A 26,447-nucleotide genomic window follows, 5' to 3' on the forward strand; every position below is an offset into this window, starting at 1 on the left:
TGTATAGAAGAGCACAATGGTTGAGAGAGTAATCAGTCAATTGTGAAGGCAAACCAGGGATAGAAACTAGATCTCTCTTCATTTATACAAAACCAGAACATTGTGCAGGAAGCTTGAAAACATGAGCTAAGTAATGCTTAATTGTAAACATAATCCTATAAGAGCTTTGATACTCAAAGAGTAAAGGTAGACAACATAAACTCCAAATAAAAGCCAATTTATTAATTCTAACCCAAATATTGCAAATATACAGAAAAATACCAGTACAAATTTATAATATAGCCAGGCATATTTACAAAACTCTATACATGGCTCCTTTGTGTTATCTTTTGCATGTTGCCTCAGACTGTACATCTTAGGAAATTTCTGTATAGAGGAGTGCTATTAACAATGGCTTTTGGCTACACAGCATTCCGTAGCCATCCCACAGATGGTATGGAACGAGAATAATCTGCCTTGCAGGCACATTAGGAAGACAGTTATGCTTCAAAGCGCATGCAATGGCAACACTGCCATGGTTGCTATGTTGCTTGGGCAACACTTACAAAACAGTGAGAAATATGTCACATTATCTACATATTCAACACTATGGGAGGAAGACTACCACTGCCCAGCGCAGATGTGTAGCTGTCATAAGCCCCTGATTTACTGGGCAGTTTTCAGTTTACTGGAATGTTCTCACCATGTCAGTCAATGTACTTGAGAAGAAAAGGCCAATAGAAATGAGGCAAAGGAAGAGGTCCCAGGCCTGAGAGAGATAAATACCCAATAACAAGATTTCTAAGCCTCTCTGAGATGCCTTAATACACAGGGAAAGTTGAGATATACTAGAAAGAGGAAGTAATCACTTATTACATACACATTGTGCTGAGGAAGATCTATGACAGATTTTCTCCTACACTTCCAATACCAGATTTCAGTCGTCACATCCAATTTAGTGGAGCAATTTGATTCTATACAGGGGAGGTTCTGCACAAGTATGTTTAAATAGTTTTAGAGTGTAATAAAGGACTAACTATCTCTTTTAGTTCAAGAACTGGTAACCATGAGCTTTAAGCAACATCATTGCACTGTACACGTTACTGATGTATCAGGTGTGCTTGTGTATTATCCAATACTATACGCAAAAAATAACTTGTGGGATTGTTATGTGGAACAGGTCTTCCAGGAACAGACATTTCTTCCTGCCATTTCTCTTGTCTTATGAGTATTCCTGCTGGTGCATTTATCTTTTTTTCATCAGGGATCAACAATCTGGAAAGATTACTGCTGTACCCTGGGCTCAATTATATTATGCAATGGTACAAAGGAAGAAAAAGGATCAGAAACCAAGTAAGGCCACAAGAATTGAGAAGAATAGGGGACAAATTCAAGACAGCCGCTTGCTTTCAGGCTTCTCACTCTCATTTTATTGCTATCAAAGGAGAGTTGGAAAGCATTATAACTTTAGTAGCCTGCTCTTTCTTGAAGTACCAAGTAGCTTTTGAACAGCTAACAAATCCTAATTGATCTGATGCAAATCACCAGTGACACGCTAACTGCCTCGCCAACAGATCAAGCTTATTTTTAGGGACTGCATCAAGATGAAAGGAAAGGAAAATGAAGATGAATGATGAGACAAATATTAAACAATTAATCACCAAAGAATGCAGAAGGTGGTAATTTGCAAATAGGAATGTGTATGCTAGATCAGGATGAGATTGTGTAACATATAAAATTGGTGATATTTGTAATTACCCAATTTAGTGCAATATAAGCTCAATTTCCTCCATTTTTAGTCAGTCCAGAGTCTCTGCGTACTCCCCCACCCAACAGCTATGATTTACAATGCTGTGATAGCAGCATCTCAAGATCAGCATAATCTTTGGAAGTATATCTCAAGTGCCAGATTGGTAGCATGGCAGTAGAGAAGAAGAGAAGTCTCCTGCAGAGACCTTGAATGGGTATTTTTTGCTGATTTGATCCTTTTCCAGGTAAGACTGAAAGAAGGGAATAGATGGATGAACATCATCATGCAAAACACCCTGAGATCCAGATTTAGAACTGACCTAAAAAAAGAGGTTCTTTTCCATTTTTTTTTTTAAAAAGTTCTATTTGCCAAGCCCAACTCACAAATGAGGAAAAGTCAGTCACAATTCTTTATTTTGAAAGAGACCAAATTTATATATCTGAAACAAGTGTATCTTCTTGTGGGTTTAATCCTTTAATGAAAGGATGAATAAAAACCATCAAAAACCAAGGTTAATGTTTATGAACATTCCTTTGGAGTGCAAATAAAAGGATTCCGTTTGTTTTATAAATGAGGTGGCGCAACATTGCTCAGTGTTTTGCAGCTTAGTTAACACTGTGGATTCAACAGTTGAACCTGGAAATGGTTTTCTAATATTCTGAAGCAAGCACATGGTATCTGTAATGGAATCCCTAAAATAGTCTTAAAATATTTTTTAAATGAAGAATCCTCCCTCAGTGTTTTCCCCAAATTTAAGGGGGGGAACCTCAAATTTCAACTTCAATAACCATGTATTACAGCTCTTCTCTCCACCATCAGTGGAAAAACCTCACCATTGTTACAGTTGGATTTACCCAATTGTGCTTCAGCAACTGATCAAAACATTCACTCAGTTGCTGAATGTATTGGAAAATATTCCTCTCCTTCCATCCCAACCTGTACCCCAAATATATTTTGGAGGATCAAAGAACCTCCTGGAGCACAGATGGAAACTGCAGGAGGGAGCACTGGAGTCACCCCATTGGGAAAGCAAAAGTCTACCCACATAAAATTCAAAGGTGTCTATTGGTGTCTGGAGTGCTTTCAACTGGTCAACTAGTTTTCTAGTAGATCAGTTTCTCACTAGATTTCAAGACAGTCTGACTTAAATATTGTGAAGATTCGATTTCTATTACTTTAGGAAAATCAAGCATATGATTTCACAAGGGTATTACAGCAGTTTAACTGTACTGTAATGTGTACTGATAGAGAGGGACTCATAAATCCACAATAGTAAAATGGTGATGAAGTGGCAAGCACCAATCTATTGCTTTCAAGAAAACGTGAAAACGTGAAAACGTGAAACCTTCATAGTGCTGCCGCAAGTAACAAAGCTTTCTTTCAAGAAACTGATCTAATGTATCTAATGTAATACCTAAAGAGATAACAATTTAAATAACTCTTACTTCTAACAGATCTGTACCACTTATTTTTAGATTTAAAAAAAAAAATCTCTTTCCCATCCAGAGCTGTGTGGTTTGTTTTTGAATTTATGGCAGTACACATGCTAATTTCACAGTTCAGTTCCTTGGAATTATAGGATGTTGGGCCGCAAACTTATTTCAAGCCTTGGAGTCATCCTTACGTTACACGGTACACATCCACCCATTTGATTACATTTTAGATGAAACAAAAACAAAATGCATTTTGGCACACAGCCCATTGTGATGCTGGTTAATACCCACAATCTCTGACCAGCATCTCATTGCTCTGTTTGCTAGGAGTGTTGCCGTGCTAAAGAGCATCAATGCAATTTTATCACAGTGTTGGAGCGCAGTATGGGTTTCCCATTTGGGGATTTGGGAGTTTCTTCCAGCAGCATAGTACATCGTACCTAGTAATGCTAATATTTAGTGAAATCCTTATTTCACAGTCCTATTAGTTCTCCTTTTAGAGCTGGAAAAATCTGATTAAAATAAAATTATGTTTAAATCAAACAGCTTTCCTTCTTCATTCCGCAGAGTTAGAGAACCTTGCCCTCACCCTTAAAAAAAATCTAATGCAGTTCTTGCAGCTCTGTTGGTTTTAGACATTTGATAGAAGCAAAAGGAATATAGACTCTCTCAGATACGGGAAAGGCGTCCATATCGGAAGTAAAATGGACTGTTGGCATTCATGCCCTTCTGTAGCAGCAGCCAAACCCATGAAGTGTGCAATCCTAGTGAGAACATCACTACTCCAATAAATCCTGAACAGAAAGAAAAAAGTATTATACATTAATTAGTATTTTGAATTAAGAGTTCTTCTCAAATCTGGCTGTGGTAAATATGAAGCCAGCCAGTTTCTTAAAACAGTTCTTATCCCCACTATCTCAGAAAACAGATCGTCTTTTTAAACTGACATATGCTAAACAATATAGAAAGACAATTCATAGTTGTCAGGTTCTCAGCTAACCAATACTACCTAGAAAGATGCATGTCACTTGCCTCATCAGAATCATCATGGTAACCAGTTTTATTGGCACCAGGTACGTCAAGTCCTTCAAAGCCATTCGCTTCTGCATGTTGCTGCAGGACAGAATACCGGTGAACCAGAAATCTAGGAATGTGAAAAACACTGATGAAAGAACTGTTGTACATTTGGTTATATCAATTCAGACTCCTTTAAGAAGTTAAAGTAGAGACCTTTTGAAGGTTTTAATATATCGGCTGCTATTACTGATCTCAATTTCTTCAGAAAACTATTTTACAGTAACAATAAGCTATAAAAAGTGGAAGGAATAAAGCCTTCAAAATGATAGAAACAGGAACAGTGGTCAAGAGAAGTTACTAAGCCTAGAAGTAATCAGTGATTCTCATTATATCAGTGGTTCTTCAACTCTGTGATACCAAGTTCTCTCTATATATCCCCTACCCCATATACAACTACACAACAAACATTTCAGTGATTGGTGGATGATTCTAACAAATGGCCAAATCTGATCTGAGCTTTATTCTTGCTCTGGGTGAACCTCTTGTGCCCAGGCAAACAGAAGTGAATGTTGTCACTGCTCTGATTTTGCCTATGCAAACCTGTCATCTTAAAAAAAAATCTCTTCCCCACCCACCCCCAGCTGCTCATGATGCTCAATTCCCCCCCCCCATTTCATGTCTCTCATTGATGTAAATCTAAATAATCTAGATTTTTCTAGATTATTCACAGCAGCATTGCCTCATATCTGGAACAATCAGGTGTCTCAAAGGGCCCAGAGGCCACCTTTTCCCCACTGCTTTCATTCAATCAATCACAAAACCCAATTCTGGAAACAAACAAAATCAATGACTTGCTTTGGAAACAAAAAAAGAAAGAAAGAAAGAAAGTTTAGCAGCATCACTAACACTCAATTCATAGGAATATGTGTCTTGTTTCTCCTCATATAAGGATGACATTGTTACCTATGTGTTTCAGTCTAGTTCTTTTGCTTCCACATCTATGTAACAAAGACAGCATAATATCTATGTTCCATTCCCCCCCCCCTACAGCTCTATTTTTGTCGTTCTCCACTCTGAGGCTCACCTTCCCCCACAGACGTATTTCTTAATGATGACTACTCCAGCGACAGCAGTGATGAGCATCAAGGCAATTACAGCCAGGATGACTGGAGTAGAGTTAGAAGAGGTATTCTGTAGAAAGCAAGCAGAAAGCGGTCTAAAGCTTTAAGTAACACATTATTAGACACAGGACCACGGTAGTTACAAAGTGCTTCTATAATTATCTTTCTAGCATTTCTCAATTTCTCCTTACCAAAAGGGCCTGCACTCCTGTCTTGATTGCAGCACAGATTTGGAAAAGCAAAAAGAAATTGGAAAAAGGTGAAGCCCTTTGCAATTAGATTTCCCTCACTCAAAATGCTAATCAGCAGCTAGACTGCAAAGCAGCTGGTCTCAGCAGCTGATCTCCAAAGCTCATTTATCACAATGACTGCAGAATACTGAGTTTAATAGTATCAGAAAATTTTATGAAAAATACTTCTTAGGCATTAATTATTAACTGGCAGTGTCCCCCCTCCCTCTTTTTAAACTATGTTAGAATGTTTTCTCTTATCCACCACAATTATTTCAGCGGATTTTTTTTTTCTTTTCTTTTTTGTGTAACGTACCAATGGACTTGACCTCAAGTAGTTGCTTGTACATTTTTGTTTCAGATCTGTCTCTTTACGTTTGGGGTTCTTCCCACCTACACATTTGTCCCCTGGAATCTTCCGATATCTGAAAAGCAAAAACAGTTTCAACAGATAATTTTCTTCAATAGGTGATTTTCTCTTAATGAGTGACAGCATCCCAAGCCAGCGAAGATTAGTTACCTATGTCAGTGCTAGTTCAGAACAGGGAAGTTGAACAGTATTTATTTGCCTGATTAACCTTGAATTATCTCAAGCTCTACAAAACTCCCCTACAGTCAACATTATTTTAGGACTGGCCCTTCAAAATGGTATTTAAACAATTAACAAGATGGCATATGATCAATTAATATTTTTATCAAGCTTTTTGCTCTCAAAACATTTTGGCAATAGAACTTTTCGGTCAATATAACATGTAAGTCAGGAGAGTTTCACTCACAAAAAGAATCTTCTCTAACCTCATATCCTACAAATGTGCTAGGATTAAAAATCTTTATTATCACCCTGCCTCAGGAAGCCTCCCCAGTGAAGTCAGCCTGTCTCCAACTGGCAGTCATTTTCCCACTGTTGGACCTGTTTTGTGTCCTCTGTGGCTGTGGTTTCTCTGGAAGGCCTTTCATCAGGGGTGTCTTAGTAGGTCATCCAGTCTATCTTTCTCAGTGGCCTGAGTCTCACTGACTTTCTCAGTGGCCTGAGTCATTATCCTGTAGAGCTCCAGGGTCTCTTATTAGACCTGCCCCCTGGACCATCTCCAGTCCCAAGCCTGCTGGCAAGCTTTTTTAAAGCTTGATGCTGCTGAACTAGCCTGATTAGCACAGGTTATCTCGCACTAGGTCTTCCTGGTTTTGAGCTGTCTTAGCTGGATCTTCTCCAACTGTTGGAACATCGGCACACCTAGCTGTCTGTTGCTTCAATCTGCTTAACTCCCATCTTTTCCAACTCATGTGCTAACAACCAATGTTCCTTTTACTTTCTCAGTTCAGTGAGCTTCAAATGGCAACTGAAACTCCTTCATCTCTGACTCACATTTCTATCTTTTCTCATACCCACAGAGAATTAGGCTGTACATTCTCTCTTTTAGCTATACAAACTTTGCAGGATCCAATCTGGGTCGGTCACCAGGACCAGAGGTTTAATGTTTTTGGAGTTAAAGCTTGCATACAAATGAAGGCAAAATTAAGTGTCCCAGGATAATGTTGCATCTGGGTCAGTCACTGGGACTGGAGGTTTAGTCTTCCAAGCTTTTGAACTAGAGCTGGAACCCATTCTCAGAGAACTTCTCTCTTACCAGAGTGAGACACATTCTGGTGAGAGAAAAGTTCCTTGAGGATGGGCTCCAGCATGAGTCAGAAAGCTCAGAAGACTAAACTTCTAGTCCCGGTGATCGACCCAGATTGGATCTTACAACATTATCCTGGGACACTTATATTTGCCTTCATTCATATACAAACTTTATCTCCAAAATAGGTTGGATCATTTAAAGGCAACAGGGAAGGAAAGGTCTGCAAGGCATTCCTTTCCAGACTTTGGCCAAATAGTTTCCTACCGCAGGCATCCCCTGATCCCATGGGATTCTCCTACTGGGCCAGGTTATACTTTGTAGAGGGGAATGCTGTTGAACAGAGCACTATGGGACCGTAAAAGACCCAACAGTTTAAACATATTTATTTTACAAAAGGATCCACAACGCTAAGTCCATCTTCCAATTTCTCTTGCTGGCTAAGGACATCAATTTGCATGCTACTGCTAATGCATTAGGATCTTACAAGAAAATTACCCGCTGGTCTTTAACAGCTCTTGCTTCCCATACAAGCAGAACTCCAAGTCATGACCCTTCAGCTCTGGCTGCTCCACACATTCAGACTGGTTTTCTGGGCGGAAATAGCCAAAATCACTGGAGGACAAAAAAACAAACAGATAGATAGAAAGAAAAGCCATTGACTTCATCTGAAACATATATGCATGTTTACCCAAATATTTACTGATATTTAGCTTATGTGGAAAGAAGACCATAAAGATTTTGACTGTTATCATGATACTTGTGGTTATATAAATATCTGCAGAGGGGAAAGGTGATTATTAAGATGCTTTATCATGAATGTAATGCATACATACACACGCACATATACACACACGTGCATGCATACCCTTTCAAAATAAGTACTGAAAGGTTTTTCTGTGGCAGGCATTGCAAGCATAGCAAGCAGAGGATGATACAGAAATGACAGGTGTTCCTGATTTCTGTTAGTCTCTCAGCTATAGTCTTCTACTTGATGGTGCCTTCCCAATTCAGTATGAAGATGGTATTCCTGAATGCCAGATTAGAAAACAAGAAAATTATGGTAACATTCAGGATCTGGCTGTGCACTATTGACCTTACCTAACGCGTATTACAGAGATCAGGTTGGTGGAAAAGATGAGGTGAAATTGTCCCTGTTCCCTTTGCCATACTGGTCTGGGGACAAAAAGTCATAGTTGCTTCAGTTTATAATGACTTCATTCCCAACAAAGTGCCCTGCTTAATAACCTGGGGGTTTTGAATGTTTCTCTTTGAGCAGAAATGACCAGAACAAAAGGAAGATTCACCTGAACTACAGAGAGTCCTTGGTTAACATTGGTAATTGGGACTGGAATTTTCAGCGCTAAGCAATGTGGGCGTAAAGGACAATGTCATGTGATCACATTGCTTAGCAACAGCAATCCCAGCACTCTCCAATGCTGTCATTAAATGAGAATTGTTCATTGAGCGAGTCCCAGGAGTTTTGCAAACAGGCTAGTAAGCAGATAAGGATGGCATGAGTGCTGCAGGGCCAGTGATGGCTGTCGATGGGCAGGGAAAAAGTGCACGAGTGGCTCACAAGAATACAGTAACTACATGTATTGTTAACTCCACAGACAGTTTTTCTACTTGAGCTTACTGTATTGGAGGTTTCCAGACTGGTGATATCATCCCACTTCATTAGTAATGAAGTGGGATAATAACACCAGTCTAGAAACCTCCATATCTTACTTTCTTGGGAGTTATTCAGGATTTCAAACACTAGGCTATCCTGAATTATACAGGTAGTCCTCAACTTACAAAAACTCATTTAGCAATAGCAATAGCACTTAAACTTATATACCACTTCATAGTGCTTTACAGTCCTAAGCGATTTACAGAGTCAGCATATTGCCCCCAACAATCTAGGTCCTCATTTTACTGACCAGGGAAGGATAGAAGGCTGAATAAATCTCGAGCCAGTCAGAATCAAACTCCTACCAGTGAGCAGTGAGTTAGCCTGCAATATTGCATTTTAACCACTGCTTCACCACAGCTCTTTTTTAGCGATTTAGTCAAAGTTACAACGGCACTGAAAAAAGTGACGTACGACCATTGCAGCATCCCCATGGCCACGTGATCAAAATTCAGACATTTGGCAACTGACTCATATTTATGATGGTTGCAGTGTCCTAGGGTCATGTGATCACTTTTGATAACTTTCTGGCAAGCAAAGTCAATGGGGTAGCCAGATTCACTTAACAACTGTGTTACTAACTGAATAACTGCTATGATTCACTTAACAACTCTGGCAAGAAAGATCATAAAACGAGGCAAAACTCACTTAACAAATGTTTCACTTAGCAAACTTTGGGCTCAATTGTGGTCATAAGTCAAGGACTACCTGTATTTGGTCATGCAGCAGGACATGCTCTGAATGGTATTGTTCTGGACATCATTGGGTTCCATTTTTTCATGGACAGATCATTAGGTGGTGGCAAGTTTTAGTTTGGTGTAGATTACTTGTTGCCTTCTATATTTTGGATTACAACTCTCAAAGTGTCTTACTGTTTGTCAGGCTGACTTGGGGCATTAGGTTGTCTAGTCCTACTTTAGACAAATATGAGCCTATAAACTTTGAAAGATTTACTAAGAAATGTACAGAGATGGCTCTGAATGGTTTCCTGTTTGCCTTGAGAGAAGCATGTTCCTGTTTTAACAGCTCATGAGTCTACTGAAATTCCAGTCAACTGCTTGAAAAAGGAAGTAACATAGACAGTTCATGCAATGCAATGATAAAAATACTGTCACACAAGTTTGCTAATTTTCCAGGATGTTTGAAGTGTTAGAAGAAAGCTTGAACAAATTCTGTTAAATCTAGGTTAAAGCACATATTCAGGCCATATACTGCTGTTGTTTTGGGGGTACAATATTCAACAACAGTACTGTATAGTATTTTAGTTCTTGAATGATCTTCAAGATTCCCTTAATGTTAACAGGTAAACAGTAAGTTTGCTGAGAGGAAGCCTTATCTTGGTCCTCCCACGACAAACTTACCTAAGATCACTGGTTTCTACTTTCATTAGTAATATCAATAAGAAATCTAGTCCTACCAGTTTACTGATCCACTAATCTTCAAGAAACAAAAATGGGACACTGTATGAAACAACCAGCCAATTAGTTAGTGCTTAACAGCCTGCCAATTTCTCACTACCACTGGGGTTGTATAACTTGTTTGCAAACATCCAGCTGATGAGCTGGTTAGTGAAGATTCCCATATTTCCAGAGGACATTTTTTTTGCATTGAGATACCAACTGCCTACTCATTTTCCAGAATAAGCATCTAATTTGTAATACATTAAATATTTAAGCTCACATGTATATAATTGAATGTATTATATTGATTCACGTATTTCATGAATGAAAAATACATGAAAAAATAGGTCTTGTGCCAAAATGAAAGGCATGATACACATAAGAATTTTAGAACAATTATAGTACTGTTTGCTGAATCCTATTGCAGTGAAAAATGGCTTTTTAAAGAAATATTAGCAAGTGCAGCCATAATTGAGAGCATAAGATCAGGTATTTTGTGCAGAAGCACAAAATAGTGCCATCTCAAACAAACCTATTAATAAAACCTGGTAATCATAACCAGCTTCTAGCACAGCTCTTACTGCTTGCTGTAGTAATCGCTAGTAATCTTTGTGACATACTAAGTCACATTGCTTTGTCTTGTTCACTAGTGGTGACTCATTGCAACAGGTTTTGTAGTTTGGACTATAACCATGTTATGCCATGTCATACACAGAAGGTGGCAGTGTTCACGCTTCATTATTTTATTTTTTAATTTATTTGAATGTGGTTATTAACATGGTTAGGGTGGTTTTAAAGTACTATGGTTTTTTAATCCAGCCACTGGATTTTATAAAACATGTATAACTTTGCAATTAGATCAGAACTAGGCCACTATGATTTGTTCAGTACTTAAAACAAAGCATACTTTACTGCTATATGTGAATCAAGACATTGTCTGATGCCTGACGTTTAATAGGTCACCAATGACACAGATCAACTTCCCTGATGACAATGGGGCTGGACAATCTGCTGTCACAGTCTGAGAAAATAGAAGATACTTGAAGATGGCAGTAAGAAAACGGACAGTTTTGTCAGTGGAGCAGAACAGAGGAAGCAGAAAAATGGGGCCTGACCTGGGGGGGGAGGGGGGAGACTAAGAAGCCAGACAGTGTCTCTGGTACAGTTCAACCCTAAGATATAACTGCAAATCTTGAGCAGATACTGTGCCATTATTACTGACTAAAGGTAAGTTCTAGTGGAAAACTAAAGAGAGAAAAAGCAATGGCTCTGACCATTTCATAACATTTAAAAAAGACCAAGAAAGGAAAAAGCCACTCTAAGCATCTAATGAAGTTTCCAAAAGCAACTCATGAAAGCTTATGCCTTGTAGTAAAATTTGTTAACTGGAAAAGGTGCTACAAGACTCTTGATTTTTAGCGTACCAAAGAAAGTCATCTAATGTGCAAATGCAGACAGATGGCTGCTTGGTCACAATGTAGTCCCGGCCATTTTTACAGACAGAAGATTTGCGAAGGCGTCTATATTCCTCCTTGTAGCCCAGTATGCATCCATCTGTGGGGTTACTGGGATTGTTGGAATGAGCCAACCACTTTGTATAGTCCTTTTCTTCACCTGAGGAAAGAATAATGGCCAGATTTCTAAGATTGCCAAAAGAAACTAAAAAGACTAGTAAGTGTTTTTCCTGACAATTTTCAATTCTACAGGAAGTGTTACAATCAGGTATTACTGGACCCTAAAGGAATTGTGTAGTTTTTCCAGTTGAGAGTTTGCAAAGCTATATCTCATGGGCCCTGCATTTGCAATACACATCAATCAACAAGAAGGAATGAAGGGAGAAATCCCTGCTCCCCTGTACAATCAATTTAAGGGCACAAAGATGCAGGAAATGTTTTGTAGAATTACATAAATAGTCTAGAACAGGGGTGTCAAACTCGATTTCATTGAGGGCCAAATCAGGATTGTGTTTGACTTTGGGGGGTCTGGGGTGGTGTGGGCAGCTCGATGTCACTCGTGTCGGGTAGCCTGAGTGCTTTGCAAGTAAAAACGGGCTCCCAAGTTCCATTTTCGGCTGTGACTGCCTCCTGCAGTCTTCTGCCAGTGAAGAGGGGGAGGTGCAGTTCACATGCAAGTTGGGTGAGGTGGCTACTGTGGCATGAAGGCTGAGGGATGGAGACACAGTGCAAGTGCAGGGAAGCTGAGGAAAGGAGAGCATGGTAGGAGTGCATGGAGGCCGAGTGGAGGAAGGCATGGTGTGGGTGGGAGCTCCGGGAGGCCGAGGGAAGTATTTGGCACAATGGTCAGGAAGGCAGAGAGAGAGACTTATCAGAGCAACATGTGGTTTTCCTTCCCAGCTTCCTCATTGACTTTGCATATGGGAAGCCAACAGGGAAGATTCCAGATGGCGAATATGTGACTGTGAGACGTTACAACTGTCATTAAATTCAAGCTGATTGCCAAGTGCCGAAATCATGATTACATAACTGTGGGAGTATTGGAAGGGGCGGAACTTTGAGGACCAGTTGTAAGTACCACTCATGTCGCAACTCTGAATACTCACTAAACAACTGGTTGGTAAGGAAGGACTATGCTGTATTCTAATTCTGAAAAGTACGGAATCACCTCTGAATAACATCACAGTTTATGCAAGATGTTCTGCCTCAGCTGCTCTTCTGATCTCTAAAGCCATAATAGTGTGTGACTGCTGATATTTCTGTAAGTAATAAGGTCACTCACAGTCTCTGCTGAGGAGATCTTGGAAATCAATGGTATATGAGATCCACTGGCGAGATAAGAAGCTCTCTTGAAATCCCCAGATGCTAACATTCATTGATTTTGCTCCAGGTTCTGATGCCAAACCAGTGAAAAAGATGGGTTCCTTACTGAAAAGATAGCTGTGCCAGCACTGTCCTTCATCTGTTGAGAACCTAAAATAAATAATGATTAGAAATTTGGTTTCAAATCCTGGCCCCGGTCTATTTAAAGTAATCAGGCAGATAATTTAACAACTGTTCCTAAGAAGATGACTCATCTTATTAGGCCCCCAAAATTTGGAATCATTCAGGAAAAAGAAACCTAAGCATATACATAAAACAACCTTCTCCCCACCTCTTTTTTTTGGGGGGGGGAGGAGATGGTAAAAAAGTAGATTTCTTCTCAGGAAACAAAGCTCCTTTTTCCCTCAAGCACTCATTTCTTCACAAAAGATTACAGGTAATCAGTCACTGAGCAACTGGTCGAAGTTGTAAAAAGTTTCTTATGATCCTGATTCAAAGTTCCAACACTTTCCTCCCTCCCTACTGTCATGTGATCACATTTGGAGTGCTCGGCCACTGTCCTGCGTTTACAGCAGTTTGCAGCATCCTAAGGTCACATAACTGCAATTTACGGTTTTTGCCATAAACCAATGTTTACTTTGGGTTTCCAACAAAAGTGGTCATTGCAAACAATGAGTTTATCTAATGACCACAGTGGTTACTTAGTGATAGTGATGTTCACTTAACGACTGCCACATTTGCTTAACAACTGCTGCAAAAAAATGTCATAAAATCGGGTCAGTGATCCCAATTAATGATCAGCATGATTTACAGCTGTAATTCTGAACTCAACTAGTCGTAAATCGAGGATTACCTGTATTACCCCAAATTATATGCTCACTGCCACTTCCTTTCTTCTTTGCACCCTTTTTCCTAAGCTTTTTTCTTGAATATAATTCCATGTATATTAACTTCAAATTAAGCCCATTTTTCTGGAGAGTTTAGTTTTGAAATAAGATTATAAATTATCTTGCAATCCTTTTTATCTAAAACTGGCTCTTATCCATTTTCATATATTTCATATGTTCTAATTCAGAGTGATCCAATTTGACATTAGCCGCTCTGAGTCTCTAGAGAAAGGTGGCATATAAATTGAACTAATAATAATTATACCAGGAAAACAATTTCTTTGAACTACTGTAACCAGTAATGTGGAGGTGAGACGCAAAGAGAGAACTTATATCCTCCCAGTAAATATTAGCAAAACTCTTACATACTTAATCTCGTTGACAAAATGAGTTTGTTCAACAGCCACAATGATGCCCCCAGAGTCCAAGATTGCATAGTGATGGGGACCTTCAAGTGTCCGTAACCAGGTGTAGCCACCATCATCCGAAATGTAAACATCTGGGTTTGTTATTGAGATAGCATCTCCAACACTCCCTGCAACATAAAGCACCATAAATGGCAATTATACCAATTTTCTCACGAAGACCTGCCACGTGTATTTCTTTGACAAACCCACACATCCTTTTAGTCTCTCACATCCTTTTACAGTGTCTCTCTCCTAATCAAGCAGGGAGAAAAAGCAATCTGAAGATAGTGAAGGATCACAAGAAAAGTCTCTGCTCTTGCACATTATTTCATTACATATTATGTGTACGTAAGATTAATTCATTACCATGAGAAATAATAATCCCAACAGCATTTGGTTCAGTCAGAGGTGCCATAGGTACATTCAGCTTCTGGGAGATGCTATAGGAGGCATGAATGTGAAGGTTGCACTGTAAATATAAAATAATCCAAACAAGAATGAGAGACAAAATACAAGTGCATCATGGATCCAATTTCATTAAACGCAAAGCTACCATCATTACTCGTCTCAATGCATCTGCCAATATAGAAAACCTTTATTAATGCAAATCCAAGGCAGACTAAATTTAAGAATCAAAATCTCAAAAGTGAGGCAATTCATTCAGAACCTATATGGTCCAAGCAACTTTCTAATTTTATAGGATCAACTGTCTTCTATTTTCTTCTTTTGGCTAAATTAAACTCAACTCAGCATACATTTTTTCAGCATTCTACTTTCCTTGCAAAATATTCTTAATAATATTTTTAACTTTAACGTTATCCCAAATTCTAGGCATTAATCTGTCTTGCATATGAATTAAAACAACCACACAAGTCAACATCCAACTGAGCAATTCCAAAGGCTGCTTAATATATCAATTTTCTTCGTGTAACATCTTAACAGGATGCCTTGATCGCAGTAAAGGTTAGTCTGGACCTACCTACTTCTTTTGCTTCTCAACATTTATTAGGTTTACACCTCATTTTTGCTAACACGTTAAAAAACAAACCTTTTCTTTATTTTTGGCTGTTGAGTCACACTTAGCATTTTCTGGTTTCCTCAAGTGTACCCATTCCCCTCCTTCATCAAAGGTAATCACAGACTGAATGGAATTATCTGATTGAAGGAAGAAAAAGAAAAATTCATAACTTTGTCTAATACAGTATAATCCTTACAATATCCTCAGAAAACCTAAAATTTAATGGGGTTTTTTATTTATTTGTTTGTTTCCAAGTTCTACAACAGCTATCATCCCAAGCATCGAAGAACCATGAACTTTTGCAAAAAATACTAAAAAGCTTTTTCTCTAGCAACCAGTCGGGTTTTATTTTTCAAAGACAGATTACACATTAATTAAACTAAAAGCAGAAAATATCTGAAATTTATTCAGGAAAATAAGTAGATAGGGAAAACAATCAACAGGCAAACCATCCATCTTCCTTCAGTATTTTTTTTTTACAAGTTTATAATGGCAACACACTATAGATTCTAGAGTACAAAAGAGCACTTTATATACACTGATTTAAATTGGCACCTAATCATTAATTTTTCAGCAAATGGGGAAGGAAACAAGATAGGAACACAGCTTGTCCTGTCTGTGTTACTTATGATATAATAATCACCTCTATGCTTAGAAGCAATTTGACCAATATATGTAGTTTGATCTCAAAGTTTCAAACACCAGTTCCTATGCAGAAGTGTTATCTTTTTGGTTTGAATAAAACATAATTTCCATATAGAATTTCAAAGTTTTACATTGCAGCTTGACATTTCTACTCTGAATAAAACTTCTGATCACCATCTACAGAAATTGCTTGCCTTACATCACAGTTTGGGACATATTCATTTATCTTCTTACTTTACACAAGTAATGTAAAAAGTTTTAACTTTGGGCAGAAACTAAATAGTTCTAGTCAATATCGCGTAAACAATCACAGCCAAAGAGCTAATTAATTATGGTTAAGAGTTTTATAAAAGTGCTCCACAAAAACATAGTCTAGATCAGTGTTTCTCAACCTTGGAAGCTTGAAGATGGGCGGACTTCAACTCCCAGAATCCCCCAGCCAGCAGTGCTGGCTGGGGGATTCTGGGAGTTGATGTCCGCCCATCTTCAAGTTACCATGGTTGAGAAACACTGGTCTAGAGACACTTTAACTATTACTTAAAGTGATAGGGAGTATTTCTTTCATTCTAAATGAAATTGTATCCAAATATTTTAACCATTTTCTTAGCAGAGTTCAGCAATTCTATAAACTTTCAGTGACAATCAAAGAAATTTAAAAATGAAAACCCACCCTCTGAAAGCACACTGGTAATATAGGTGCCTCGTAGGGAGGTTATATTGGTGAAATCTGTCTCTCCCCCAGTGGTAGTATAGAGATGCCTTTCCAGGGACTTGGAGTATATGATGCCTTGATCATCAGAGGTATAAATTGTTCCATGTCCAGTATCTGGGAACGAAATAGTAAATTGAAAGGAGAGGAAGAGCATTTTACAGACGGTGGTTTTAAGTTGTATCATAATTCACCAACAAACTGTAAGTTTCTACTACAGTAGAAAGCTCCTGCACACAATCTGTATTTTATTTTAGATCAGCCTAAAACCTATTGCAGTAATAGTACACTAAATGAAGAACTACGTGAAGTCTACCTAAGTAAAAACACATGTTCATACAATGTATTTGTTTAAACTGGCGTGGAAAAGAAAGTTGTCAAGAAGCCCACATGTTTATATATACTACACTGACACTGGGAACAGATTCTCAAAACAAGAATTTGTAAATCTGCTGGAAATCTTGTTTACTAAATATGCAATTCAAACATTTTTGTCTTAGGTAAAATCTTTGTGCCTATATAATAACAACAATTTAGAGAACCATTTTTCTTTTAAAATGCAATTCTGTAACCATAATCAAACAAAATTTGGATATACTGAATGATACATCACCCACTTTGTATTCCCTCTCACCTCCAGGTTCATCTACATGCATGAACACCATGTCATCATTCGCTGCCAAAATAGAGTAAAATTGTTCTTGTCCAACTGAAGGAAGTTGAGCCATGTTCCATGTTTCACCTTCATCTAGTGACACATGGATTCTCCTTGTATTGGTCTAGATAAAGCAAAAATATTTCTTTTCTCTAAAAACATCCATATTCATTTTTGAGGAAGTTGTTCATAATATGAAACAACTAGAAAACGTTTATGATGATATATTGTTTTTATAACATTTTTTAAAAAAATATTCCTGTTTATTAAGCAATGACAAAATTTCAAAGAACTTGCAAATTAGAGCAGGCTTGCCTTTGAGAAAATATAGTAAACAAGGGTGGAGCACGCAAAGTGAAGCTAAAGTCCTCTGGGGCTCAGTTGGGTCTCAGGTCTGGTCAATTCAGACAAGTAAGCACTGATGTGTGCTTAATGGTGGCCACTAGATGAACAAAGGAACTTTTGGCAACGGGGATGCTGGATTTATGGTGATGGAAATGATCCATATGCACTGAGAGTATCTTTTCAACTTCTGTAGAATAGACTTTGCTTCTTGAATTTGAAAGGGTGGGAGCAGCCATTGCTAGGGCCTTGGACCTTGAGCCTGAAGGGTGCCAAAATGTATGGATGGAGGAATATATATACTGTATTTTTCGAAGTATAAGACGCACCGGAGTATAAGACGCACCTTAGTTTTTGGGGAGGAAAATAAGAAAAAAGCTGATTGGTGGGTGGATCCGTCTCCCGGAATACCCCCAATCAGCTGTTCCCAGAGGTAAATTTTAGCAACAGGTTCGTTGGTTGTGAGCTCTGTGCCTTGCTTTTTTTTTCAGCCTATGAAACTCCATTTCAGAAAAAAACTTTTTTTTTTCTGCCTCTGAAAGCCTCTGAAACAGAGCTTCGGAAAAAAAGCCTCTGAAACCTTGTTTGGAGGCTTTTTTTTCCTGAAGCTTCGTTTCTGAGGCTTTTTTTCTGAAGCTCTGTTTGGAGGCTTTTTTCTGAAGCTTCATTTCTGAGGCTTTTTTCAACCTCTGAAATCTCCGTTTGAGAGGCTGGGCAGGGCTACATTCGGAGTATAAGATGCACCCAGATTTTCACCCTCTTTTTTGGGGGAAAAAGGTGTGTCTTATACTCCAAAAAATACGGTATATAGAAGAACCTGCAACAGATGGGATACCTGGTAGGAAGATCTGGTAGATAACAGGCTGGCTGTGTGAGGGAGAGCAGGCTACAAACAGTAAAGAACAGTGATACTGGTTATAAGGTGAAAACATCTGGCAACATCTACGGATTTCATAGCCAAGCATGATACTTGGGCTGTAGTGAAAAAACTCATACATATGATGTTGTATATCTTGGAAGGAACAAAAATACTGTTGCAGGCCAGGTTGCTATTTCTCCAATCTTTCTCCTAGGCTAGTCAAGTATTTGTCTCCTTTCTACTCACATCAACCAGTGCAGTATTTTTCCATCAGCATCTGCACCAGTGGAAAAACTATGAATGGTTTTTTTTGGTTTGTTGTTTACTATATTTGTTGTGGACTTCTCGCAATACCTCAACAGCTCACAGTTTAGGGACATTGCGTTAGAGGAAAGAAAAAAAAGAGCATGATGCAAACGAAGGCACCAAGTCTATAGAAAAACAAAAGAAGCCCAAGAATAGTTTTCTTACTTTTTCTATCATCACAGATGCAAAAAGAAAACGACCACCTAGGCCAAAGGAGTAGATGTTGTTTCCTATGGTCTTGAATGTCTTTCCAAAGTCTTTAGTTTTCTTTAACTCCAATAATCCGATATCAGTTTCTTCAGAAGAGAATAGATGCATTAAGATCGCTCCATTTAGAAAACAGATAATTCCCTCCATGACATGCTAAAGAAACAGTTAACCCCATCCTAACCTTGTGTAAGAACCCAGCCTGCATACTGAACAAGAGCATCTGAAGAAAGAATTCATATACATAGACTTGAGCCTTGATAGCACAGTGGTCTAAGCACCCTGTCATTAACACAGCTGCCTGCAATTACTGCTGGTTCGAATCTCTCCAAGGCTCAAGGTTGACTCAGCCTTCCATCCTTTCTAAGGTAGGTAAATTGAGGACCCAGTTTGTGGGGGCAGTAAGCTGACTTTGTATAAATATACAAAAGTATGAAGGCTATTGCTTAATGCATTGTAAGCCGCCCTGAGTCTTCGGAGAGGGCGGCATATAAATCAAATTTAAAAAAAAAAAAAAAAACCCATAGACTTCCATTTTGCAGACGTCCACATGTAAACATCAGGATGGAAAACCAAACTAACTCAAAAACAGAGTGCTACGGGGGGGGGATTCAATACTTGAAGATCTCTTTACATCAAAAATGCAGTTGATTCATATTTATGATTATGTTATATACAGGTTTTTCAACTGTTCATTCACATAAGACAGCATTTTATATCCGATTGTAATAATAAGATTCTTTTATTGCTCACTATCAATCATGAACAGGTTCAATTCTACATTTTTTAGTTCAAAAAGAATTAGCTACTTAAATTTCCTCTGTTACATTTCATGCAATAATCATTGCAATATGCCATGGGAAAGTAGGAAAAATTAGTTATTGCTGTCTTGATTATGGTTTCAGTGACACAATAGTGGTGTGATTTTTTTCAATATGACTAGTCAGATTTATATTTGTTTTTATCTTCATATTTATAAACTTTATTTATTCATAAGTAGTTTGGAAAAGTAGAAACGTGAAAACCCAGGGTCATATGTCAAATCCCTCTCCTGTAAAACTTCCTTCAATATCATAATCAGAAGTTAATTTTATGCCATTTGAAGGCAATAAATACCTATTTACTAGGCAAAAGTTCTGTAAATTGGAAATGCATCAGCAGCAGAAAAGGTTAATTAAAAAAGAGAGAAAGGAGGAAAAAAACAGAACTACTGTAACTCCTAAGCACTAGCAAACCAGCTAAAGTTTTGACACTTCCCACAATGTTTAGTGAGACCTTTTTTAAATGACAAACTCTTGTTTCACAAGACAGTGACTTTTTATAACTACAACTTTCTATGGGAGGATCCCAGGGAAAAGATTCCAAACATTGGTAAATAAATATATACTGTAAATATAGTCAGAATATGATTTTCCCATATTAAAATAACTGCAGGTGAATAAGCTATGGTCAAGACTTCTTGAGGTTGTGGACTCAAAGAAAAGAATCCAAAAAAATCTGCAAAAAAAGCTGTAAACTGAAGTAGCTCTGTTTATTATACTAAGGATTACTTACTGCAAGAGCCATTCAGGTAGGTAGTAAAGAAGATGGTTCCACCAGAACCCCTAGGAAAGGCCAAGAGAATATAATTAGTATAATGATAGAAGCATGTAGGCTAACTAAACAATTGGGACTTCAATTTGTGGAATGACTTCATATATTATGTTAAATTATGGCTTCACTATGATTTTTTAAATAACCTACAACAGTGATGGCTAACCTTTTTGCTGTCGCGTGCCAAAAGTGGGGATCATGCGGGGAGGTCATGCATGCATGTGCCCATACCCATAATTCAATGTGTCCCCTCCCACATGTACGCATGACCCTCCCCCGCGCGACCCCCACTTTTGGCACGTGATGGCATGGTGGGCCCAGTAGGCCCGTTTTCCGCCCTCCCCAGGCTCCAGAGGCTTTCTTGGAGCCTGGGGAGGGCAAAAACGGCCTTCCCTCCCCCACCCAGGAGGTCCTTCGGAGGCCAGAAACAGCCCATTTCCCGACTTCAGGTGGGCCCGGAAGGTCCGAAAATTAGCTGGCCGGCACGCATGTGCGCACTGGAGCTGAGTAGGGCAACGCTCACGTGCCACAGATACAGCTCCGCGTGCCACCTGTGGCACCCATGCCATAGGTTCGCCATCACGGACTTACAATAACCCAGATTCTGTTACTACACTGGGCTAGGTGATAATACTTCGTACAATCAGATCAGAATGGTGTGAAAATATTATCTTAATTTCAGTACAGAGCAAGTTTTCCAGTTGTTTTGAAATTCAATTTCAGGAATGCTGTAATGTAACCCCAAAATATGGACATTTCAGTTCTCTGAATTTTCAACAAATTGGCTAGAGAATTATGAGGGATTTAGTTCAACATATCTGGAGGATATCAGTTTAGGCAACTTCATGTCTACAGAGATGAGTTGTCACAAATTCTAGTTAGTAAGCCAAGCTAAAATTTTTGAAAGATAAAAATGCATCAAGTGGCAGAAGAAGCATTAGGATTGTATGAAATCCATCAATAAGCCTCACTGAAAGTAACAGTCACACTCTAATAAGGAGTTCACTTCTTTATAAGTTAGACCATTGGTTTATCACTATGCTAATAAGCAACAACTTCCCAAGATCTTGTGCAAAAGTTTTTTTTTTTCTCATTTATGTAATATACTTTTATTTGGAAATGTTAGTTCCGAATCTGGCTCTCCTATGTTGGCCTGTGATCATCTCCCCAGCTGTTTTATATCTACTTGTTAAATTACCCTGGTATATTCAAGATGAAAATTAGCAAAAGCAATGCATTTGAATTTAACGGCTACAAAATCGGCTCTTTATATAGAGTACTTGCTATGTACACAAAATGTGGAAATAATGTAAAATACTCATACAGACAAGAGTTATTTTTCTGAAACCATATGCTATAACTGTGGTCTTAAATAAAGTTTTTAATTACTTTGTTACAACTGAGAAAATAATATTAAACATTTTCTCAACAGGTTTCTTCATATTTTTACAAACTACCAGATATAGCACCTTTAATAGACACTTAAATTATGTTAATATACATTTAAGCTACTTTAATATATATTAAACCATCAGTTCTCCCTGGATAGCATTAAGAAATTTACCATTTGGCCAAGCAAACATCTTTGTGGATTTCTTTCCATTTCTCACCAAATGTCTTTGATATCCACAAGCTACCCTGGAACATTTAGAAAGAGTTGCTTATTATTGATTCATCATATTCAAGTGACTGGCGCTTAACAAAACAAAAAGTCCATAGTAAAGTTACACATTTTTATGTTTATAGTGTATGGATTAATCTATAACCTAATCTGAGCAATTTATTAAAAATTGCTGATGTAAAACAATCAATGAAGTAAATGAAGATTAACAGAAAGCAAAAAAAAGGAAATACTTAAAAATCATTTTATAATAAGAAAAATATATTAAGTCATTAGTAAGATTGAGAAGAGGAACCATATCTGCAATAGTAACTGAATTTCAGTAGGAGAAGGGGAGAGACAGATCTCTCTTAGCAGGCATTCCAAAGAACATGGCCTCAGTAAAGGTCAAATTTGATGAACATAAAGAATAGCTTGATGGATCTTTTAAAAATGTTCTTTTAACATCCTGGACCTAAATGCTTATATCATTGAAGTCCAGAACCAGCACTTTGAAATGTGCCCAGAAACAGAGCAGAAACTAGTTAAACTCTAGAAAAGAATTTGCATACTCCTGAAAATCAACCCTTCCCAGATATGGTCCTATCATTCTAGACCAGAGGTCCTCAAACTTGGCAGCTTTAAGACTTGTGGACTTCAACTCCCAGAATTCTCCAGCAGCTATGCTGGCTGGAGAATTCTGGGAGTTGAAGTCCACAAGTCTTAAAGCTGCCAAATTTGAGAACCTCTGTTCTAGACCAATTGATGCTTATGTAATACAAGTCTATCAATTTAAATTGGCCAAAGAAGCTTAATCATACTTTAATCAAATGTATAATGTTTTATAATCCTCAAAGAAAAGGACTTGTTCATCTAGGCTAGGGGTGGGCAATTAATTTTCCAAAGGAGACACATGAGAAACTTGGTTTCTGATAAAACCCCCAGACCCTGCCACCAACACTGCTGATAACATAAACTGGACTGAGACTGGCTATGGGCCAGATGTGGCCCAAGGACCACAAAATGTCCAAGATTGATCTAGACCAATCCCTATTTCTTAGCCTCACCTTCCTCATGGAATTATTGTTATAAAGGTAAAATGAAGAAAAACCTTCATTGAGTTCCATAACAAAAAGCAGAATATAAATAAAAGGTAGTAGCCCTTGACTTAAAACAGCAGTTGGTACCTGAATTTCGATTTCAGATGTAAAACATGACCACATCACTTAGTGACAGCAATCCCTGCAGATTTACCCAGTGATTTGTAACTTCCCCTACTGGTTTCCCCACTGACCTTCAGAAGAAATCATCAGGAAAGGTTGCAAATTGTGATCATGTGATCATGGGGTGCTGCAACCAGTCCTAAGTGCAAGCCAGTTAGCAAATGGTCAAATTGCAATCATATGAATGCAAAGATGGCCAGAATTCTGAGAACAGGTCATAATCACAATTTATTCAGTGCTGTCCTAATTCAGTGCTGTCCTAATATCTGAATAATCATCAGTAAATCTAGAAAACACATATTTTTCTAGATAAAAATTGTGACCATAAGTAGTCATTCAAAATCATTCCCCCACCTATATACTTAATTTTAGATCACAAGATCACAATTTCAATTGCCACACCAATGAAGATACCTCCATCCCCTTTCTCCAAATCTTACCTCAGTACTGAGGGTCAATAACAAATCAGAATTCTGAGGGTGATAAATTATTTGAGTTAAAGGATGGAAAGGAAGATCTGTTAGTACAAAATTCTTTGCAAAATCAGACGATCGGAAGATTCTTCCACTATGGTATGGTCCAGATCTGTCCCCAGTCAGTATCACCTAGACGGATGGAAAAGTAAAGATGAGACTCATCTTCCAAACATTCACATAGGAGCTCATCCACACTTCCAGTTTATCATGTGTTGAAACTATGTTAAAATATGTTATGGATTAAAATATGTCTGAATCCATATTTGGAATAGTTTTAAAAGGACAAAATAAGTCCCTGAAAAAACCAAAAATAAGCATAAGTAAGGTAAAGGTAAAGGTAAAGGTTCCCCTCGCACATATGTGCTAGTCGTTTCCGACTTTAGGGAGCGGTGCTCGTCTCTGTTTCAAAGCCGAAGAGCCAGCGCTGTCCAAAGACATCTCCATGGTCATGTGGCCAGCATGACTAAATGCCAAAGGCGCATGGAACGCTGTTACCGTCCCACCAAAGGTGGTCCCTAGTTTTCTACTTGCATTTTTTATGTGCTTTCGAACTGCTAGCAAAAGTTGGCAAAAGTAATGGGAGCTCACCCCGTTATGCGACACTAGGGATTCAAACCACTGAACTGCCGACCTTTCGATCGACAAGCTCAGCATCTTAGCCACTGAGCCACCGCTCAGTGTATCAGTATTAGTATTAGTAGTATTAGAAATTCTAAGGTAATGCAAGACACTGGGTTTATGGCTTTTGTGATGACAAAATGAACTGCTTTGCTATGCCACAAAAGGATTTTATGAAACCCATCCAGGAAATCTCTAAAGAATTAAACTATTCCTGCTTATCCCTCTAATAGAAATGTCATGGAAAGAAATATCTTATCCGTAATATATCCATGGACAGGCTCAATAATGTAGGATGAAACTGCGTTGGGAACAAAAATGTTTATTTAGTTCTTGAAGCAAACTAATGACAGTAATTTAAAATTCAGTACAAGTTAGAGAAACCACAACCATAACCCTATCTCCCCACTAATGACCAACAAGTCCTATACAGTTTATTTAACACAATGTGCAGCAAGAAGGGGAAAGAAGAATTAGATGATACTAGCCAGCTCTAACAAGTAAGTTTCTGAGGTTGCATTGCAGAGCTGTCCAATTTTCTTCACGTCAAGGGCTGCCCAGATTTTGAACAACACATCAAGAAACACAATCCAAATGTGGAAAGTGATAGGAATCCAAAAAAGCTTAAGAAACACAGTTTGCTCAAACCTTCCCTTGACCTTTTAAAATCCAAGGAAAAGTCAATATTTTTGGCCCTATTCATTAGGTTCATGAGGACGTGGTGGCGCAGTGGTTAGAATGCAGTATTGCAGGTTAACTCTGCTCACTGCCAGGAGTCTGGTTCCTTTGATCCTGACTTGCTCAAGGTTGACTCAGCCTTCCATCCTTCCAAGATCAGTAAAATGAGGGCCCAGATTGTGGGGAAAATATGCTGACTCTGTAAACTGCTTAGAGAGGGCTGTAAAACAGTGTGATGTTGTATATAAATCTAAGTGCTATTGCCATTGCTATTCAGATGATGCTAGGCCAGGGATGGGCCCAGTCAGTTTTTTGCACTACTGCTCTAGAATGCCTTGGCAAGTAGCAACCACTGGAAAACTAGTAATAAACTTAAATCCACCTAGATTCCAGCCATGTTAACAGCTCAAGTACCATCTTAAATCTATTCTCCAATACTAAGCTAAATTATTAAAATGCAGCCATTTTAGATCCTTCATCTCAAGACTTCCATTTTTATCACAAAGAATAGGGTTAGCAAACAGGCTAGATTGTACTATTTGTTATTATTATCATTATTCCTACCTTCCCTGAATTCTCTGGCCCAATAGCCATTCCAAACTCTGTTCTGATGAAAGTGTTGTTAATGAGGTCTGTAATGTCTGTGAAAGTTTTCCCATAATCTTCACTAAGATAAAAGGGGGAAAAAAGACAAAGTAAGGACAAAAATTAGCCAAACACCTTGAAGTAATCATTTGTCTTATTGATGCAGTAAAATAAATATAAAAAAGAACTGGAAAAATATAAAAGTTAACAATGTAAAAATCACTTAAGATTTTTCTACGGCATGATTTAGTTCAATGATGAAATATGTACACAATAATAAAATGTGCACAAATATATATATAAAAAAACATATTGCAGTGAAAATTATCCTTTACAGAGATACAGCTAGTACACTTTATCATATAAAATAGCTCCCATGTTTTAAAATTCCTCTCACTTTCAGGTAATCGCCAAAATAGTTAACACAATTAAAAATTAAAATAAGTAGTCAATTAAACTATAAAAATATGCTATGAAGAATCCATAAATCTGTACCTACACCAAAAGTAGGGACCATAATCATAAATGGCATGTTCTACTAAACCTCTAAGCCTAAGGAACGAAATTTATTTGGCTTGATATTTGAAAAATAATATTAGCAGCATTGACGATTCTGTCAAAGAAGAGTTTTCACAACTGGT

General features: G+C 38.1%; 1 protein-coding gene across 2 annotated transcripts in view; it reads right to left on the reverse strand.

The window, feature by feature from the left end:
- Positions 1 to 201: 201 nt before the first annotated feature.
- The window catches only part of SORT1 (sortilin 1), a 47,871-nt gene continuing 21,625 nt past the window's right edge, over positions 202 to 26,447 (reverse strand). Inside the window, exons 4-21 of one of the 2 annotated variants that reach the window (XM_034414761.3) lie at positions 25,786 to 25,888; positions 23,890 to 24,054; positions 22,191 to 22,264; positions 20,588 to 20,637; positions 18,992 to 19,122; positions 17,299 to 17,443; positions 16,626 to 16,781; positions 15,341 to 15,447; positions 14,659 to 14,761; positions 14,255 to 14,420; positions 12,958 to 13,148; positions 11,646 to 11,835; positions 7,645 to 7,761; positions 5,847 to 5,955; positions 5,492 to 5,512; positions 5,264 to 5,370; positions 4,195 to 4,306; positions 202 to 3,956 (exon numbers count right to left, since the gene is read on the reverse strand). In XM_034414761.3, coding sequence (XP_034270652.1) covers positions 3,942 to 3,956; positions 4,195 to 4,306; positions 5,264 to 5,370; positions 5,492 to 5,512; positions 5,847 to 5,955; positions 7,645 to 7,761; positions 11,646 to 11,835; positions 12,958 to 13,148; positions 14,255 to 14,420; positions 14,659 to 14,761; positions 15,341 to 15,447; positions 16,626 to 16,781; positions 17,299 to 17,443; positions 18,992 to 19,122; positions 20,588 to 20,637; positions 22,191 to 22,264; positions 23,890 to 24,054; positions 25,786 to 25,888 — 2,062 coding nt within the window. In that variant the 3' untranslated portion in view covers positions 202 to 3,941. The remainder of the gene's footprint in view (positions 3,957 to 4,194; positions 4,307 to 5,263; positions 5,371 to 5,491; positions 5,513 to 5,846; positions 5,956 to 7,644; positions 7,762 to 11,645; positions 11,836 to 12,957; positions 13,149 to 14,254; positions 14,421 to 14,658; positions 14,762 to 15,340; positions 15,448 to 16,625; positions 16,782 to 17,298; positions 17,444 to 18,991; positions 19,123 to 20,587; positions 20,638 to 22,190; positions 22,265 to 23,889; positions 24,055 to 25,785; positions 25,889 to 26,447) is intronic. The other variant, XM_034414762.3, reaches the window with a different exon arrangement.

This window comes from Pantherophis guttatus, chromosome 3, assembly GCF_059756535.1.
Source record: "Pantherophis guttatus breed Tessera chromosome 3, ASM5975653v1, whole genome shotgun sequence".
Lineage (NCBI taxonomy): Eukaryota > Metazoa > Chordata > Lepidosauria > Squamata > Colubridae > Pantherophis > Pantherophis guttatus.